The 20,222-nt window shown below is 40.1% G+C and overlaps 1 protein-coding gene across 2 annotated transcripts in view; it reads left to right on the top strand.

The window, feature by feature from the left end:
* LOC111664492 (ATP-sensitive inward rectifier potassium channel 12-like) overlaps positions 1-9,431 on the top strand; it is a 10,103-nt gene extending 672 nt beyond the window's left edge. Inside the window, exons 2-3 of one of the 2 annotated variants that reach the window (XM_023419079.2) lie at positions 5,081-5,259; positions 6,955-9,431. In XM_023419079.2, coding sequence (XP_023274847.1) covers positions 5,168-5,259; positions 6,955-8,593 — 1,731 coding nt within the window. In that variant the 5' untranslated portion in view covers positions 5,081-5,167 and the 3' untranslated portion in view covers positions 8,594-9,431. Of the gene's footprint in view, positions 1-5,006; positions 5,260-6,954 lie in introns of those variants that run through there. The other variant, XM_087177359.1, reaches the window with a different exon arrangement.
* Positions 9,432-20,222: the final 10,791 nt, after the last annotated feature.

The raw sequence follows: 20,222 nt of genomic DNA, 5'->3' as shown, positions 1-20,222 counted from the left end.
CCCTGCTGTCGATTATTCCTGCAGGGTTTGGATTGATTCTCAGCACTGGACAGCTCCTGTGGCCTCAATGAAACGAACACACGTCACAGCTGCTGCTTAGTTTGCAAACTGCCCCGTCATAACTTCTGGTTGCACTGTCAAAGCCATTGATCGACATTTAAGACTTCCTCCTGCAGTGATGTATGTGCAAAGATGGAAACTTCACTTTCATTGCTACGTTTTAAATTCAAATAACACAATTAATGCACATCTGGTGGCTGAGACAACTATTTATGACCCAAATTCATAGTATGAGTTAGGTCATCTTCTCTTGAACTGAAGACTTCTTTGAAAATACAAGACATTTTTGTTGTAATGTGAGAAATAATAAGAGCGGTTTTATTAAAGTAAAAGTAGCAACACCACAGTTACAAATAATTCCATTAGAATTAAAACTCCTGCATTAAAACCTTTTCTTGAATAAAAGTATGTGCAGCACTTTTACTTAAAGTATTAAAAGTAAAAGTACTCATAATGCAGAATGGTGCCATTTAGTGTCATACGTATCAAATATAGTTTCATAAGGATAATAATTATAATGACAATAAACTTTAGTCATACAGCAGGTAGCCTACTTTTCAAAATAAAGGTACAAAGTGCTTTACATGGTTGAACCAGGATTAAAACATATCAGGACTGCAATGACGCAAATAAAATCATACCATTAATACAAAAACAAAATGGAGCAAAATACCACCAAAATAATATATAAATAATTATTTAATAACATATTCGATGGGATTGTTGTTGCTGATTTATATTTGTCCGTTTATTTATGACATTACTTAATCTATTACAATGAATCATGTCGTAAAAAAAATCTTAATATGAAAAGTAAATGTCAGATAAATGTGGTGGAGTAAAAAAGTAGGCCTACAACACTTCCCTCCAAAATGTGGTGGAGTCGATGTATAATACATGAGTTAATGTACTTTTTTGACCTCTGACAAAACACATGGCCTATAATCCATTATTTATATATTTTATATTATATTATATTACATTCATTTAGCTAAGAGTTATTTCTAATGTTTTGTGTTTGTTGGACTGGACTGAAGTTCCTCCAGTCAAAATAAGTTCATGCCCGTTACGCACTCAAGCCCCTATTTTTGCTTCTGTGCAGGACTAGGACACTGTGTGCACCAACTGCTGTCCTCAGGGATATGTAGGCCCTTTTTAAATATTAGTTTTAAGAGTTACAGAAAAAGCGAAGGACAATCGCCCCCAAAAGCATGGCGTGACCAACTGTGAGTCTTTCACACATTTTCACACATTCCTTTGCCTCTCAGAAAAGGCATTTAGACTAGAGAGGAGAAAAGCAAAGATTGTGTTTTTTCACGCTTTTGGTGTGTGTGTGTGTAAATCATCCACTTTTCTGCAAATGGCATTACACGTTGTAGTAACATCCTCTGACATCATAATCTCTTCATCATAATCTGTATTTTTTTCTCACCTCTCTTGTCCAACGTAGAGGACCTGTAAAGCCCTTACATTATCTGGTTTACAATGTTTTCTTTCTTTTCTTTCTTTCTTTCTTTTCTTTCTTTCTTTCTTTCTTTCTTTCTTTCTTTCTTTCTTTCTTTCTTTCTTTCTTTCTTTCTTTCTTTCTTTCTTTCCTCATCCCTCCCTCCCTTCCTCCCTCCCCTCTCATATCATCAGATTACACAAAAGGGCTTAAGCCAGGTCATACAGCAACTGCCATCCACCTTTCATATTGTTTTTTTTGATTGGGAGATTAAGAGACATAGTAATCTGGTATTTGACAAGGGCTTCCTCCAACCTTTACTTTCCTTTGCATGGGATTATGCTGTAATGTTTGTCAGTTTGGTTCCTCTGACGTACTTGAACAAGAACGACGTCAGTCACAAGTCTTTGACACACTGGGTAATAATCTTTATTTGTAGTAGTATCTGTAGAATACTGCAGTTGACTTCAGCAGGTTACAGGGTAAATGCTTACCGCAGGGGAGTGTCCGTGGCCTCCTCCTCTCCTCTTCTCTCCTCGGCCAGTTTATCTCCTCCTCCTCACAAGTTGTCTCACATGATAAACCATCGCACACACACACACACAACACAGCGAATCAGCCCCATAGAGCGAGGAGAGATGTTCCTATGGAGACGGCTAATACAGTAACTATGATCAACCATTAATTACTGCAACTCTCCCCCAGGGCTCCTGTCAGCTGAGAAAAAAGACACCAGCCAGGTATATACTGAAAACAGTTGACTGCATTAGTGCAAATGTTCTGTTAATGACTTTATTTAAGGCTGACATGTACAAATAGTTACGTATCCTTGTACATTTTTTTTGTCATATTCACACAAAATATTCACAATTGGCAACATTTGCAAAAATTCATTTTCAGCCACAAAAACATGATAATGTATCTTTAGCTTCTACATACTTGTAGTTCTGTGATATTCAGTCGTATAAAATACAATGTAAACAAAGCTGATGAAGTGAACATGTTTTGCTGGGGAGGCAGAAAACAAATAATGGGTTAAGTCTTTCTTGAGTCATGGATACTGCACAGCCATGTTGTCATTTGAGTTTTGAGTTTGCTCGGTTGTATTGTTGACATGACTTCACCCATAGTACTATGAGTACTATGCCCCAGCTGGTATGTGGACTTTGAGCTGCGACGGTTTTGTCAAACTTCTATTTCCAAGGTCAACAATTAACTTTGGTGCTTGATGTTTTGTATTTAATTATCTTTGTTGATTAGTTGAATTGATGGTGGTCATGGCAACAACACTTTACCATTATACTGCATTATATTGTCAGGCATTTCCCCAATTTTGTGGACAAAACAACTGTTTGATCCACACCTCTCTCGACATTTGAACATGACATATGCAGTCAACTTGACTCATGATGGGTGTTGCATTTATTACAGTAACTATTGTGTCCACCAGCTGTGTGTCAGAGCTTGTTATTAATGTTATTAATGGAGTTTTGCTTGCGTGACACTAACGATGACAAACACAAATAACATTTTTTAACAGGAACACTCCTCTGCATTTTTCAGCCAATGACTTATTCTCAGTCAAATGTGATAATAATTTGAAAGAATTTGAATTTGAAGAAGTATGTTATCTTGGTTGATAAATAGTGGTGTCTTATAATTCCATGTGGGCACTAACGACACTGAAATTAAAATTAAAAATTCCAACATATAAAAAAACAAAGAAGACATAGCAATATGAAAACAGTGGAGTGAGCTCAGTTGATTCAATTGGGAAGAAGCAAAATAATAAAAAATATATATTTATATAAACATACACATTTAAAATAAAACCACAACTAATCAGAAGCACAGTAGAACAACAGCCTCTCTGTCATGCCTCCATTGTAAATCCAAACAGGACAACATGTGAACTGTGTTGTGTTGTCCTGATCCCACAAATAATGCCTCTGGCGCTGACATGAGACTGACCTGCCTGAGCTGACATATTGGCTGGCGTCTTTAAGATCTCTGTAAGAAAAGGTCATGATTTCACGGCAGAGGACACTCTCCTCCAGCTGTGGGAGTTATTCAGCTGACGTAATCATCCGCCCTTTTGGGATTATCCAGTCGACAATCACCCTTCATCCAGCCAATCATCAGCCAGTTCGCAACATCTGTCCTTGGTGTAACAGGAAAAGAAGTCTGGATGCATCGCACACAAGAGCTGCACACAGCCCACATTACATGACATCAACTCCCATCAAAGTCTGTGCGTGTGTGTGTGTGTGTGTGTGTGGGATTGTGTGTGTGTGTGTGTGGGATTGTGTGTGTGTGTTCATGTGCGTAAGTGTGTTTCCGTGTGTGTAGCAGTGCTGGTGTTTGTTATTGACGTGACAGCGATATTGAATGAAAGCTTTTAAACTGCAGTTTGTCAGAAAACTTTCCAAGATAATCACTGCTACCTTTGATTAATGCAGCCCTGTCCTGTAAACGAATTCACGTCAGCCAAAGAGATTCACGTACGATAAAACATAAACCGCTGATACCCTTTAGTATTGCGTGTGATTGGCCTTCTATTGGTTATGCAACCCGGTGCTTTTTGGATCTCTTGGTGCGCAGCTTGCTGACATAATAAGCCGAGTGAAATCACCCTCCAACCTTGTCACCAGGCCAAACAGCAGATCAATTGTTCCTCTAACAGTAGATTACCACTGATTCATCTCTTTTTTAGACCTTTGTCCCTTCCAATGCCTGTCTGGTTTTCCACCATTGGTTGGCCTAAAGGTCCCTAAGGCTAACCACTAGCAAGGACCTAATCAATAAGCTTTCATTACACAAAACTGTCTGGTCTGCTCCGTGCATTAGGGCAAGACCAAAATTGCAGTTAGGGATTTTTGATTCCTGCGATTTTTTAGTCACGCTAGGGGCGTGGCTTTATGAGAGGTAATGTCAGTCTGTTGATCAGTCCACCACTTTGGTTTGGCCTTAAATATCTCAGCAGCCACTGAATGGATTGATACAACATGTTTCCCAGACTATGTATGCTAATGACTTTGCTGATTCCCTGACTCTTCCTCTAGCGCCACCATGAGTTTGACATTTTACCTTTTTTTTGATATAGTAAAATGTCTCAACTACTTATACAAATAGATTGTGGAATATGGTGCAGAAGTCCATTTTCCCCCATTGAACTGTAATGGCTTTGGTGCTCCTTGTAACAAAATCTAATTTTGTCAAATAAATTTGTTCATGACCAATTCTAATGAAAATCATCTAATGATGTTCCCCTTCAGCCCTAGCTGTACTGTTTGTGATAATTAAATGTTAGCATGCTACCATGCTAGACAAAGGTGACCGTGGTAAACATTACCTGCTAAAGGTCGGCTGACATTAGCATTTAGCTCGAAGCACTCATGTACCTGTCTCACAGAGCGGCTAGCCTGGCTGTAGACTCTTTGTCTTGATGTTTTTGTGGATCAAAGAATGAGTCATATTTATTATTCCACTTTTGTTTCTTTTTGCCTTAGAAAAGGTCCTGCACCTTCACATTTTTAATGATTGATGGACTCTCCCTTTTGTCCCCTTTGTTCACAGAAAATGTATCATGAGAAGACAGTGCTGATAACAAATGCAAGACAGACCTGAGCTCATACTGCCCCCCTGTCCAGCAACAGTACTTTAATGGTTGGAACTGCCCGCCCCAACCTACATTACTGCCCTCGCAGACACAGCCTGATGATCACCGGTGCCATGGGAGCGGTGCGAGTCAACAGGTGAGAGGGGGTGGCTAATAAAAGTGTGTGAGTGGTTGCAGTGGTTTCTTCGGTCAGTGTTTGTGTCTGTGTCTGTGAAAGAAATGTTTACGTGATTTGTCTTCCGTCTCACTTTGGGGGAAAAAAAGTCTATTCATGCGATCACAAAACAACAGCAGATATTAAAAACATTTGTACCTCTTTCTGACAAGTCACCCTTGATAATGGATTTATTATCTTATTAATATTATTAAATCATTGCCTGATGTTTTCTAGATCAGTTATTAGCTAATATTTACAATAATGTTTGGATTGCAACTTTGAGAAAAATCTCTCTGTCTGGACTCTGTATTTCAACAGGCAGACCATTGAATGGACCATTTGATCTCTGGCATCTTGACAACAACCCATTCATTAACTGTTCATAATTTACAACGGCAGACTTGATGAATTACAGTAAAAAGCTTTCATAAATGAGTGATACATCATGCAGATGACTTATTAACTTTTGCTACAAAATGCATGAGCCCTTATTGTTGAGTTTATTAGTGTGTGTAAGTGCAGAATTGATAGTTTATTATCCTGTATAAATATCTTATTAATCTTAACAATCTTAATATTTGCAGCCTTGACAGTTTATTAGAAACTATTGGGCATTTATAGCATTTATAGCCACTCTCATGAATGACTTATTGTTGATAAATAATGCATACACAGACGATCATTTATCCATTATTAAAGACATTAGTTACAATTTATAAACCCATTTTAAAGGTTGATGTATGAATAACTGGCACCAAAGCATCCAACCTGACTGTTTGTGAATCCCTGAACATTGACTGTCCAATCACTCAGCTTAGCAACTGATCAGGGCAAGGCACATCTGTCAAGCTTTGAATTTTTCCACATGTTGAAGTACCAGTAAGATCAGTTTTCTGAATTTAAAGAGTTTTTTTTTGTTTAGTGCACCTTCTCTTAGCATCTCTAAAATCAAAACACACAAGCAAAAGTGTAAAGAATGACTTAAAAAGCGAGTTTGTCTGCTCTAAGCTGCAGATGTTAACATGTTTGGCTGACTTGCTTCCTACTTACTGTAGAGATCATAAAGCCAAGAAGCACATTATTAACTAACCATATTAGTTTGTAGGGGTTACAGATTATGTTGAATAAAAAGCACATTCATTGTTTAAAGAGTTTAGGCTAATGTTAGCAGTTTTGTCAGGCTGTTTACTGAAATGCCGTTATGTTTGTCAAACAAACTGGTTAGTTCTCAACCTAAGAGCCATTTCCTCTTGTGGCATTAACTATGAAAATATACTGATTGAAAATCAGAAAAAACATGTCAACAACAGGGTTCATTCTTTATTTCCATGTCTTCTACCTGGATCATCTCACTAAGAAGGAAGCTGAATTGTCATCTGGGACATGTAGCTTTAGCCTCAGTCTTTTGGCACCATATCATATGTAGCCATTTTGTCTAAGATCCCCTTCACAGGATTCTTCTTTCAGATCAAAATGCTGCTGCTACAGCTGCTAAACTCGAACAATCACAGTTGTCATTTCAACTGGCAGAATTGACAGTTGCCATCAACAGCTGAGAATTTTTTTGTTGTTTTTTTTAATTTAGGGGCGGTATGAGAATAGAAAGCTTGATAGTCATAGCAACAATAACTAAGGGGAACCCCTGAACTCAGTTTTTCTTCTGTCTTCTTTCAGATACAGCATCGTTTCCACAGATGAAGATGCCCTGAAGATCTCCAGCCTGGGCCTCCACAATGGCCACAGTCCCCTGACTCAGCAGACATTGTCGGGGGCCTGTATGCGAGGTGAGGATGGAGGAGGCGAGTGTCCTGGAAGTGATGAAGGAAGAGGGACTTTGTCTCTGAGGGTAACAAATGAGCCTATCGTCCACAACAGTTGCCGTGCTTCACCTTCATGCCGCCTGGGCCTGGATCTGGGCACCGGCCGTCTGCGCAGCCGCTTTGTGAAGAAGAACGGCCAGTGCAACGTGGTGTTCAACAACATGGAGGATAAGCCACGACGATACCTGGCTGACATTTTCACCACCTGTGTGGACATACGTTGGCGCTACCTGCTACTCATCTTCACCACCACCTTCCTTCTGTCTTGGCTGCTCTTTGGCCTGATCTTCTGGGGAGTGGCCCTCGCACATGGAGACTTTGATCTTCGTATGCCCGTGAAGGACGGGGATCCTCGGAGTACCACAGAGGAAGGAAAAGACGAATGGCGGCCATGTATTCTCCACATCCAGGGCTTCATTGGGGCGTTCCTCTTCTCCATAGAGACCCAGACCACCATCGGATATGGTTTCCGATGTGTCACCGAAGAGTGCCCAGTCGCTGTGGTGACTGTGGTGGTGCAGTCCATCGTGGGCTGCATTATTGACTCCTTCATGATCGGCACCATCATGGCAAAGATGGTGCGGCCGAAGAAGAGGGCACAGACCTTGCTGTTCTCGCATCATGCTGTCATCGCGCTGCGAGATGGTAAGCTGTGCCTCATGTGGCGTCTGGGAAACATGCGCAAGAGCCACATCGTCGAAGCACATGTTCGCGCTCAGCTCATTAAGCCTCATGTGACGGCGGAGGGTGAGTACCTCCCTTTGGAGCAAACAGACATTGATGTCGGCTATGACGACGGACTGGATCGGCTGTTTCTGGTGTCGCCGCTGGTGGTGGTCCATGAGATCAACAAGAACAGTCCTCTGTATAACCTGAGCCGCACTGAGCTGCAGAAAGAGGACTTTGAGATTGTGGTCATCTTGGAGGGGATGGTGGAGGCCACAGCTATGACCACTCAGGCCCGCACCTCCTACTTGGCCAAGGAGATCCTATGGGGCCACCGCTTTGAGCCTGTGGTCTTTGAGAAGGGCGACCGCTACCACGTGGACTATTCCCGCTTCCATAAGACCTATGAAGTGCCATCTACGCCTCACTGCAGTGCCAGGGAACTGAGCCAGATGACAGGTCGCAGTGGGCAGTCCTCATCCTCCAGCTCAAGTTACTCCCGGTCTCCATCACCGTTTGCCCCGAGGGCGGCCCGCCACCTACTGGGCCCTCACTCCCCCAGCGCTTTCTGCTACGAGAACGAGGTAGCTTTGTGCTGTGGGGACGACGAGGATGAGGAGAATGTAAAGAAGGAGGCGGGGAGTCTGAACATTAGAAGTGACAGAGAGCTAACAATGAGAGATGATATTCACTTGGGTTTCAAGGAGACATTTGTGGAGGAGCAGACGGTGGAGATGCTGTGTGTTCTGGACACAGAGAATCAGATCAGCCTTGACAGACTACAGCCCACCCTACCTTTATACATCAGCAGAGAGTCAGGAGTTTAATCAATGGTAATGGCTGCCCTTCCATTTGTTTCCTCTCTTTGTCTGTGTGCACCCGACCAAAGTATTGAACTAGTGTAAAAATAAAAGATGGAGGACACAATTTTAACTGTACATTTGGAGAAAGAGAGGGATCCTTTTTTTTGCAGCTGTCACAAACTCCTCTCAGCTTTAGCTCATAACTCGCTCTGATTTCAGGTATTGTACACTTTCAGTTGTTACATCAGCATCTATAAAACGCACAGCTCATCTACTTTGAAACATGGTGAACAGGTATTTCTCTCAAATCATGAGGTATCTTGAAAAACTTTATTGCTCTCTTGTTTTATTCAATATGACCAGTGTATGAGCTACAGTTAAGTCAAGCTTTTTGTTCTTGATTTCCATTCATTTTGTTGTAAATATGATATGCTTTTTGTTTTCATTTTAAAATAATCATACATCATATACAGATAAATGTTCTAAGAGAAAAATCTATTTATTATAAAGGAAGCATGACACTCGTGCTCAACTTCAACACACTTATTTTCTCTGTGTAAAAATAAATTATTTCTGTATTTTGAACTTCCGTCTTCCTGCCTGAGTTCTGTTACTTTTCACATTTGATAAATAAGCAATTTTCTTTTTCATCATTTATCACAGTTTATTCTATGATAGAAAACAAGTTCAAATAAATTAAATCCCCGAACCATGGAAACAGCATTCTAACTGTTAAGTCACACGTGTACAGAAGAAGAACAAGCACTTTATTCTTACTTTTATCAATAGATACAAACACTTTGCAACAGTGTGTTGTTTTGTATGAATAAAGCACCTAATAAAAAAAACAGTATACTGTTAATGCTTGAATTGTCTCTGCTGAGTTTCTACTGCACATTTCCACACGGGTTTAGCCATCCATCCATGTTCATCCATGTTAATTACCACCTGTGTCCAATTAGATGAGATCACGCACATCTGATTTGACTTTTGGATGAGAACATGGGTGGTTTAATCTTTCTCCATACTGGATTACCAACCGGGCAAAGCAGGCAACTGCTCTGGGGATCTACCGGGGTCCTAAATTTCACTGTGTGCGGACATCCGTGGTCAACATTGCTCAATGGATGGCAATGGCGGTCAGTTGGTTGAGACATTCTTGATCGCCACATGATATAGGCTATCATCATGACTTTGCTGATGCTGCGACTTTTCATCTAAAGCCACCGTAAGGATGGCTTTTATGATATTGAGTGGAATGTCTCTGTTGGACTGTAACTATTGGATGGATTACCATGACGTTTAGTGCACACATTCATGTTCCCCTCAGGTTGAATCAACTAAGCTCTTTGCGTTTGTTTGAGATTGTGCCCGACATATAAACTTGGACTTGACTCGATTAATCAGCTAATTTAAAACTGAAACAATTAGTTGATTAATAAAAAGCAGGAATGCCAAAATGAGAAATGAAAAATAATACCCACTTCCATCCTTTTCTTATTTTTCTTTGTCTTTTATTGTAAATCTGAATATTTCGGAGCTTCGGTCTTTTGGACCGAACCATTACCTTGGGCTTTGGAGAATCTTTTTTTTTTTTTTAAATCAGTTATTAGAGAAAATAAATGCAAAATAATTGTTGGCTACAGCCTTACAGTGCTTTTGTGATGGATTCATGTGATAATTACTTGACCCAAAAAATTGATGCAATTTGATAAATCAGTTTACAACAAATGAGCAACTCTTAAAACTAGATTTTGACAGTTTGACTCCCTCTACAACAATGTGGCGAAGATGGAGGACACATCCGAGTTGATGTTTTATTTCACTAGAGCAAATTTCTTACAAATGTGTGATTAATCAAATAATGTAGAGCTAAATGAGTACCTGAGGCTTTTGGCGCCGCTGCAAGTCTGGGGCAAACCCCATTAAACTCACTAACACTTTATCTTGTTAGTTAATGAGGAGAATGTGTGACAGTGTCACTTTTCAGTGACCCAAATACAATAATTTCTGTCTGGTTGTGTCTCCATTCAAAAATCCCAGAGTGAAGGACAGATTGAAATAGATGAGACGCATGTTAAGGACAGATCTCTCAGACAAACTAGGCTGGACAAGGACAGACAGGGATGAAAGGTGTAAAGCTTTGGGAGGAATAACAGGGACAAAAGAGGCACTGACGTCCATTTTTGTAGGAGGGCAGTGTTTCTGACTGTTGCGCATGGGCTCCCCTATGTGGTTGAACAGTGAAACCACAATGGGCAACAGTATTGGAATACTGAATGATGCTGGTTAATTGATCACTAATTTGGTTTTTCTACTCTGTGCCAACATCAGCACATGACTGATCATTAATTACACTGGTTTCTCTGAGATTTCTTAAATGTTAAAGAGCAACCAGTGCAGAAGTTCTGTCCCAGGAGTCACAAGATGAATCTAAGATGTCGCAAGTAGATTGATGGGATAGGAAGAAAAACAACATTTTGTTGCACTTCTTCTTTCAGGAGTTTGGTTTGATTATTTTCTTTAATTTCTTCCATCAGGAAGGAGAAGTTTTGTAAAACCGAAAACTGCAACATAAATTTTTTTTAAGTCGCTGATCTTTCCTTTTTATATTGCATTACTTTTTAGTTTTACCTCTTCAGATTCCTAACACTTATCCAGTAAACAGTTTGAAATTCTCTAAATGCTAAAGAAAGGAGCTTCAATGCTTCCTTTCTTATGTCCTTTAGCATAGGGTACACTGGACCGTCCTTTTACGAAAAGAAAGGAGATACTGCTCTTCCTTGTGGCAGCAATGCACCATACCACATCAACAACATCTGCCGCCATGTTTACGTAGCCTAGTGTAAGTGCAGTCAGATTCTTTTAGGACTGCAAGTTATCTTTTCCTAACACTCCTTTACATTGATTTTTTTTTTTTTTTACTTCTCAACCAATCAGCAGCAGCAAAGTGAGAGAGAGTTTAATGCACTGCAAATTCAGAGAACACCTGTAAATAGACCAAACATGAGAAAACTAAGAAAACATGTTCATCAATTTGACAACACAGATACACACAGCACAACCAAACAGACAAAGCTGCTGAAAATACACACAACACAACCAAATACAGAAGCCGTGAGGTGATCACTAACCACTAATCCACTGTTCCTCATTAACATGTTTGATAATTAGAGTGCTGTTGTGCTCTAATCTCCCCCTCGCTGCTCTTTTTTGCCCTATTACGTCCTCAAAATACTTTAGAAGAACTTTTTGGTTCAAACTGTTTTACATGATAGGTAAACAGTAAGAGGGAAACTCCCTCCATCATCTTCTTCTCCTCTAATCTAATCAACCGATCTTTCATGTGGTTAAATGTCATCTCCTGTCCACTCTAACAAGCCGTTTCCCCTTCATGCAATCTTCCCCTCTCCCTGCTGTCATCCCATCCTGCTGTTTTCTGATGCCAGTTAATTAACCAGACTGTCACACCCACCCACCCCCCCACCCCCACCCCCCTGTCATCAGCGTCCATGAGGGAGAGCAGCTGGGTGACCTCTGTGACCTCTGTTAAGGCTGCTGATGGTTGACTAGGACTTTGCCTAATAAGGTGGTGTGTGTTCATCTTCATGTAGGTTAAGTGAGTGAGTGTGTGCGTGTGCTTTAATGTGTGACACCCTGTATATCTGCGTGGCCTCTCTGGCCTAACTGGCTGTTTGTGGCCTCGGGCTGTGCAACCAGAGCCAGTGACAGTGAGCGTGTGCTCAGCAGGGGACAGTATTTAGGCATTGGGAGCTGTGGCCGGGGGATCTTTGATTCCATAATGAGCTGTTGTGTGCTGTGGAGCTGTGAAGCAGTTCGCTGGGGGGACAGAGGAGCATTGTGTGCAGCTCAACTCAGCAGAGGAGGCCTGACTGAACTGGGCTGGGAAGCACCACAGGGCAAACATCTTCTGGATACTTCTGTCTGTCTGTCTGTCTGTCTGTCTGTCTGTCTGTCTGTCTGTCTGTCTGTTCGTCTGTCTGTCCGTCCGTCCGTCTGTCTGCTGCTTATTCTGCCAGTCTGCCCTCTTTGTCATCAAGATAAAAGATATCAAATAAAGACAAAAATGTCCCCTAAAATACTTAATTAAAAAAAAAGATTAATAATAGATTATTCTAATGTAATTTAGAGCAAGGTTACATTGCCAAGTGGACAGAGCAGGCAGGAAAATGCCACACTTAATTAATGTTAATTAGTTAGTGTGTTTGTGCTACTTCGGAAAATTTCTTTGGGAATATTTGCTACTGAAATACAATATCAGCTCCTAGGTCTTAAAGGAAAAGTTTGTTATTTGAGAAAAATGCTTATTCACTAACACAATACACCACAGCATGAGATACAACATTTTAATAAGTGAGCTTTAGAAGGCTGATCTTTATCCTAAGCTAAGACAAGCAAGCACTGGCTGTAGCTTCATATTTACCCCACAGACATTATATTGGTTCGATCATCTCATTTATCTCTTGACAAGACGGTGAATAAGTGTCAGTGAGTTTAACCCTGCTTTTTCACTTGATTTTGAACATCAAAATCTCGCTTTAGGATCTCTATTATTTCAGTTTTTTGTATATACATAGCATATTCCTAAATTAATGTGTTTAATCACATTGACACACAGCAAAGCTGAAGCCAGTCAGTATTCCAGCACCGAAAAACTGAACAGGTAGTAGGAGGACTAGGAGTTTATTAGGGGCCCAGCAGCTCGATCTTCACCCTGTAGCAGGATAATATGGACCTGAATTAGGGAAATGAATTGATGCAATTTATGTCTGAATTTGATTGATGAATTTATATGTGTATTAGTGAGATTGAATATTATGATTTGTATCCGAGTTTTGCCATGTGTAATTTGTAAATGCTATTTTGAATTTAGTTCATGTTTTTCTCTCATAATTTATGTTCCGTTTTGCTGAAAGACATATGAAGTGTAAGTAACATTTTGGACGTTTGCTCTGGTGACCTGGTGGGTAAGACAGATGCCATGTTCCAGAAATGTCCCTGATTCAATTCTCGTAGACCTTTATTGAATTTCATACCCTCCTCTGTCTCCCCACACTTTTCTCTACCGTCTAATTAAAGCTGCAAAAGGTGGATCAAAGATTTCAAATGTAACCTTTTCAGATTTGTCCATTTTACAGATAATTAAAGAACAGCACAGAATGCAGAGCCGTCTTACACTGTGCGTCTGTTCTGCAAATTGTGAAAAAGGAACTGAAATTTACAGCTTTGAAGTTTTTTATATATATGCACAATTCTGATCCAATCACATCTTATAATGTCAATAACCCACAAAGGATTTAAAATGTACAGTTCAAATTCAGCTTGTTAGTTGCACAACTTTTACACCACATTTTATGGAGCTTTATAAATGTTGCATTTGTTATGTGACGTACATGAGCAGCCCACCAAGTCGAATTCATTATGCTGATTCAGATTACTGCCTTCCTGCCTGTCTGTCTGTGTGTCTGTGTGTCTGTCTGCTCTGACCACCTGTCTGCAGTCCTCAGTCTCACATCCTGTCTATATATTCAAACGTTTCCTCTGTGAATCTGACAGATGAAAATCTTTCTGCCCTTTACAGGCTGTGTGACACACACTCATCTGCTACTGTCACACGACCGAAAAACTAGGTGGCTCATATTCATTGTTCATGTTCTTAAAAAAAGTTGTTTTTTTTTTAAAAATCAAAAAAAAAAAATCAAAATGACAGACATGAGGAATGTCACAAATCACCATATTTCTCACTCTCTACTCCTAAATATCCCATCCATCTTTCCGTCTCGTTGCCTTTTATCTCTCCCTCTGCTCGGACAACAACAGACTCTTTCATGTAGCCATCTTTTCTTCAGACCCCTCAGGCCCTCTCTCTCTCTCTCTGTCTCTCTCTCGCTCTCTTTTCTCTGGTTCACACAGGCTAATTAAATGTTCAGAACTCATGATTGGAAAGTCTGCGCTACTTTCTCTCTTTGTCTCTCCCACTCTTTTTCAGGAAAAAAACGTCTCTTAAAATCCATACTTGAGTAATTGTCCATGATGGCATTTCAAAGTTTTTAAAATGAAGACACAGATGTTGCTGTTGTCATAAAAAAATAACACTTTATTTGTGGTTTTAGATCAGTTAAAGTCAGACGCCAGATATAATACCATAGCAGACAAAGTATCGTACATCAGAGTTTTTCTGTTATTCACAAACTTTGAGGACTTGTAGGAAATGTAAAAAAAGAAAGGGGAGAAGATGGATTAAAAAGATGCAGAGATGGTAATTAGTGTAAGTGTACAACTCATAAAATGAAAGTTAGAAAATAAAGAGAAAACCAAAGACAACAAATGTGTTTTAAGGTATTTTTTAGATTCCCACAAAAAACCCCAAATACTCATAAAGAGCCGTTTTAGAAAGGTCATGTTTCTGCCTATCTATAATTCAACACATCCTGTATCAATAGCTGATGTTTTCTACCAAAGACTTGATTTGAGTACCAGAGTAAGTAGGTTCATTCAAGTTCATTCACATCACATTCTTTTGTTATACCATTTTGTTTCCTGTAGCTATACAGGATGTGTGTGTGTGTGTGTGTGTGTGTGTGTGTGTTTGTGTTATATGTTATAGGTCTTAAATGAAGCTGTCTACAGCATCTCATATAAGCTCTTGTTTAACTACTCAGTTACTCTACTCATGCTGATTGAAGAAAACCTCTGATATTAAAAGATGACTGACCTGAGAGCTCACCTGGGTCTCTATGGTCCTAATCTACCCTTTATTTTACTTTACTTATCTGCTTTGATGGCGATCATAAAGAGACACTGAAATTACAAACTGTCCAGACCAGACAAAAAGAATAAAAACAATTTTCAGGCTTATCCATATAATCTCATGTTTCCAGCACATTTCCATATTTCTAGTTAAATATAAACAAATATCTGTAAATTGAGTCTCACATATAGCATGCAGCTACACATACAGCATCAGTTTCCTACAATTAAGCCAGGAAACATTTCCAGCTGCTGATTTTGTCTTTGCTGCAGTGCAGGGAAGAATTTTAAGTGTGGCTAACAGCCGACATGTGCATGATTAAACAATGTGCTGGCACGTATGACTGAGGGCCAAAACCGTCATAATGTCACAATATGAATGCCACCATTGTCCATGTCACAATCATCCCCATCTTCATCATCACCATCACACTCTGAGTTTCAACATCCTCCAGCATCTGAGTCAGATACAGGCACAAATATGAAGTCTGTTTGCGACTTTTCTCCTCAGGCTCTCTGTCACTTTTACTTTATTTTTTTTCCACAACAATTCTCATTTCTTGTTCTCATCAGTGCTCCAGTCAACTCTAAATTTCAATTTTTTTTAAAAAAATTTTACCTCTCTTTGTTCATTTTCTTTTACTCTATTTCTCTCAGTCAGGCTGAAGTTGTGGCAGAGAGATGCGGACACAGCAAACCACCGAACAATAGGCCATTCATGATGCCATGCAATGCAATGATGATCCTGCTCTGCCCTCCACCCTCCACCCTGCACCAGCCTCCACAGCTGCACAGGAATGTGGTCCAACAAGTTACCCGCTCCCCTCCTCCTCCTCCTCCTCCTCCTCCTCCTCCTTGCTGCCGCCACCACCATCGCTACCACCGCCACCACCTCACCAGTGCTGCCGCCATCGCAACCGAAGCCCCTCTTCCCCAAATAAAAAAAGACGAAGATGGCAAGAAACTATAGAGGGGGGAAACTCTGCAGACAGAGCACAAAGAGAGGATTCATGGCCGGTCACATACACTCCCAGAGAAAAAAGAGGGGGACCTATTTAAGTGTGGTGCAGCTGCACTAATTCACTGGGTGAAAATGGGCGAAAGAGGAGTGACAGAGGTCAGATAGCAGAATCATTTTTTATTCATCCCCATGGATGGCATGTCACTGCATCATCACCCCTTACAAAGTGTGCATGATGGATAAATCAAGTGATAAACCCAGAAAACACCTGCAGCCCTTGGTGAGATGAATTCACCAGTTTGTTCCGAGCAGAATTTCAAAATAAAAGCAAGACTTTGAGCCATTCTCTGCATTCTCAAAAGCAGGTCACTTAATTTAGCTTAGAGGTCCCAACACAAAAATTGTTTTTCAGACATTTTTCAATCCACGTGTAAATACTTAATCCAGTCACAGCAAGTTACTGTAAGATCTGGACCCGCAAAAGCTTTCAGGCATATAGAAATGGGGTCTCCCTATATGAGGATGTGTTGTGAATCGCTGCACAGGTCTCAGACATCAACTGGAGGAAGCGTTGTTAATGTACAGTACAGTGTGAAAGTCTGAGTCAAAATATCTGAGTCACATGACGCTCAGTATTATTGATAGTTTAGTGTCGGAGCTGGAATTCCCCAAGCAAAAGCACTACCCTCGACTGTTTCTTCGCACAAACCCTGAGAGTAAATGGCATTTATGAATTACATACAGTGTTTATCACAAACCACAGAAACACAGATGAAACCCACATTATGAGAAAAGCCCTTGTATCTACAGATAAACTAGTTTTATAGTCATTTCCAACCTCACAGGGACGTTTCGAAAATGAAATCTGAGGCTAAGAAAGAGGAAAATATGACTCTGCGCCAAACTTTGCCATTTTTCTGACATATAATTTTGGACCCTTTTGTCGGGTTCGTCATCATTCGGAACAAATGACGCCATTCTTTTCAGGCCCAATGTGCCTATTGACATGGGAATGAATGCTTTCCACCAATTATACATCAGTTTAATGCAGAATGTGACCCAGCATGTGAATATTTGACCGCTGTGCATGCTTCTCTTATCTGCATCCCTCTCACACTCTCTCTCTCACACTATCTGCATCTCTCTGCTGGTCTCTCTCTCTCTCTCTCTCTCTCTTCTCTCCATCCATCGTCAGATTTCAAGAATTTCCCCCTGGGAGTTGTTCAAGTATTAAGGCCAAAGTAAAAAGGGCGTTCTCTCTCTCCCTTTCTTTCCTCTCCTACTCTCTTTGTCCTCCGAGCACCTGACCAACTTAATTTCTGTCCAAAAACATCTATTACAAAACATAAAATTTATCTACCATGATCACATCCCCAAAAATGACTCTGCCTATGTCAAAGTGTGCACCTGAAGGCTGACTCTTTGACCCACCCCCCCCAGCCCCCCCACCCCTCCTGCCGACTATGATCTTTGACCTCCCTGCCGATCATGAGACTTTGTCCTCCCATCCTCTCCCCGCTCTCCCCCGGGAGCCGCAGGAAACGGGCTCTTGTGACACAGTGGTCTGTGCAGCCATGGAGAGGCCCATTACTGCAGTCACATGGCAGGTTAGCACAGGGACTGATGCAACCATGTGAGCTCTATTTTCTAACAAGTTACAGCTGCCCCGAGGCCCATGACAGTTTCACGCAGGACACAGAAAATGTCTGAAAATGCACGGTGGGTTTAGATTCAGTGCAAAATGTGATGTTCTGTACATGTGAGATGAATCTTGAAGAAATGAACAGGTGATATTTCTTCGCTAAGATTTAGGTGACAGGTGTAATATCCATGAGTTGACTCGTCTCCTTTGAAACAAGTCGGCTTCTTATCTTTTAAAAAGAACAAACTATCAGCTTGAAATTAGACATTTATGAAGCTGAGAGATTTTGATCACTGAGGTGTGACAGCAAACCTATCAAAGCTCTTACCTACTGTACTTTTAACAGGTCTTTTGAGTATTCAGTGATGAAAGAAATGTGCTTCAAAACTTCTAAAGCACATTCAAAGATCATGAATATGTGCAGAACACCAATTGCACTGACAAAATCTCACACCGCAGCAACTTTAAGCTATTAAAGTCCAAGTTTTTAATGACATAAAAGAAATCAATCCATGAGCTGCCTGTCCGTTTATAAAGGAGCTCATATCTTTACCACAGACTCTGTATGTTAAACTGGACTGGTTTGACCTCCACTGTCTCCATTTTCTAAAGTTCAACCTCAGACTAAACAGCTACAAATTTGAACTTCACAATTTTTCTTTTAAAGATTTCAACTTTTACTACATAAAAAGCTAACAGAAAAAGGAGTGAAATATATGAAAATGAAAACATATTGTAAATGAAAATATTCTTAAGACAAGTCTCTGAATATTAGAGACAAAACGTAGCTTAGATAGAGAAAAATCAGGCCTGTTATTCAGGCTCCAAACGAGCTAAAGAACAGAAGAAAAATAATGAATGTTTCATTCGAAAATATAATGTAATCACTGCAGGAGTGTTTTTGAGGCCTGCTGAGACAAATTCACTATTAATAAACAAAGCAAAAAAGTTCGCCTCTTTCTTTCTCTCTCTTTTTTTAAAATATTTTATTCCTTAAAAGAAAAAGACGTTAATGAGAAAGATAGCATTGAATTTTCAAAATAATGGACAGAATTTCGTTAAACATCGGACATCTCTCGTTTGGAAAATATTGTAAAGGCCACGACGCTTTTCTGTCTCTGTTTCACAGATTTTAATAATTATGAGCTACTTTAATTAATACACAATAAGCTATAATGAAAAGCTTATTTACACTTTTGAATTTTTGCGTTTCATCTATCTGAGGAAAAAAAACGTTTCAAAACGTTTGCTTTGATTAGGAGTCTATTCGTCTGAGCAGACGGAAAAGAGAATTTGCTCTGTATACAACTTGTATTGTCCGACGATTTATAAAAAGAGAGAGACCACATACTAGACTATTGTTTTCGTTTTAATCGATTTTTTTTTTCAGTAGAAATCTTGCATCGCGCAATAATGTAAAATTCTAACACTTAACTTTTCTGATCTCTTTTCCTTTTGATTTCTTATATATATCTTAGATAAATCAATATCACCAACGAAACCAATTTAATATGAAACGGAATCTATAAGTCTAATTGTAAAATAACACGTCGAAAGATAACAAAGGAGAAATGTTACAGGAACAATATAGGAAACACCACGGAAAATCAAACACGTTTAGTCCTCCGCAGTTCGGCTTTACATAAAGTCAGTGAGGCGATATGAAATAAAATCCCCATATAGACTATAAGTATTAATGTCACTACAATATAAGAAGCCTAACACTCTCCATTGAGTCGCTTTAACCTGTAAGAAAGTTATAGTAATGCAAGGCTGTTTTAACCCAGTAGGCTATAGATCTATAATCTATAATCTATAATAATAATAATAAAATGCAATGTTAACTACATTTTAAGAGGACATTTAGATTCTGACTTCTGCCGTGGATGTTTTCACCTAGTGACACACACTCTGACGACGTGAAAACCACCTTGCCCTGTCAGACACACTCCCTGGGGGGCCGCGCACATCCAGCTGCACTAACCAAACACCAAACCGCAGCTTCTTCCAGCCCCTCTGGTCAGTGAGAACCTAACGAACAAACCGCACATTTGAAACACTTTCCCGCTCAATAACAAGCATCGGTCCCTTCACTTCGTCCGATTACAGACAAAAAAAAAAAAAAAAACACTCACTTCACAAGCCTCGGAGGCCTCATGCAGGATCCCAGTGTGGCTGGTTGGGTCGACGGGGTGCAGCGTGTAGGTGTCCACCCCCCCACCCCCCACCCAACCCCAACACACACACACACACACACACACACACATACACACACACAC

The sequence above is a fragment of the Seriola lalandi genome, unplaced genomic scaffold (genome assembly GCF_002814215.2).
Source record: "Seriola lalandi dorsalis isolate HSWRI2012SDOR001 ecotype SW California unplaced genomic scaffold, Sedor1 jcf7180002054591, whole genome shotgun sequence".
NCBI classification, from domain to species: Eukaryota; Metazoa; Chordata; class Actinopteri; order Carangiformes; family Carangidae; genus Seriola; species Seriola lalandi.
This window is presented reverse-complemented; position numbering and strand designations above follow the sequence as displayed.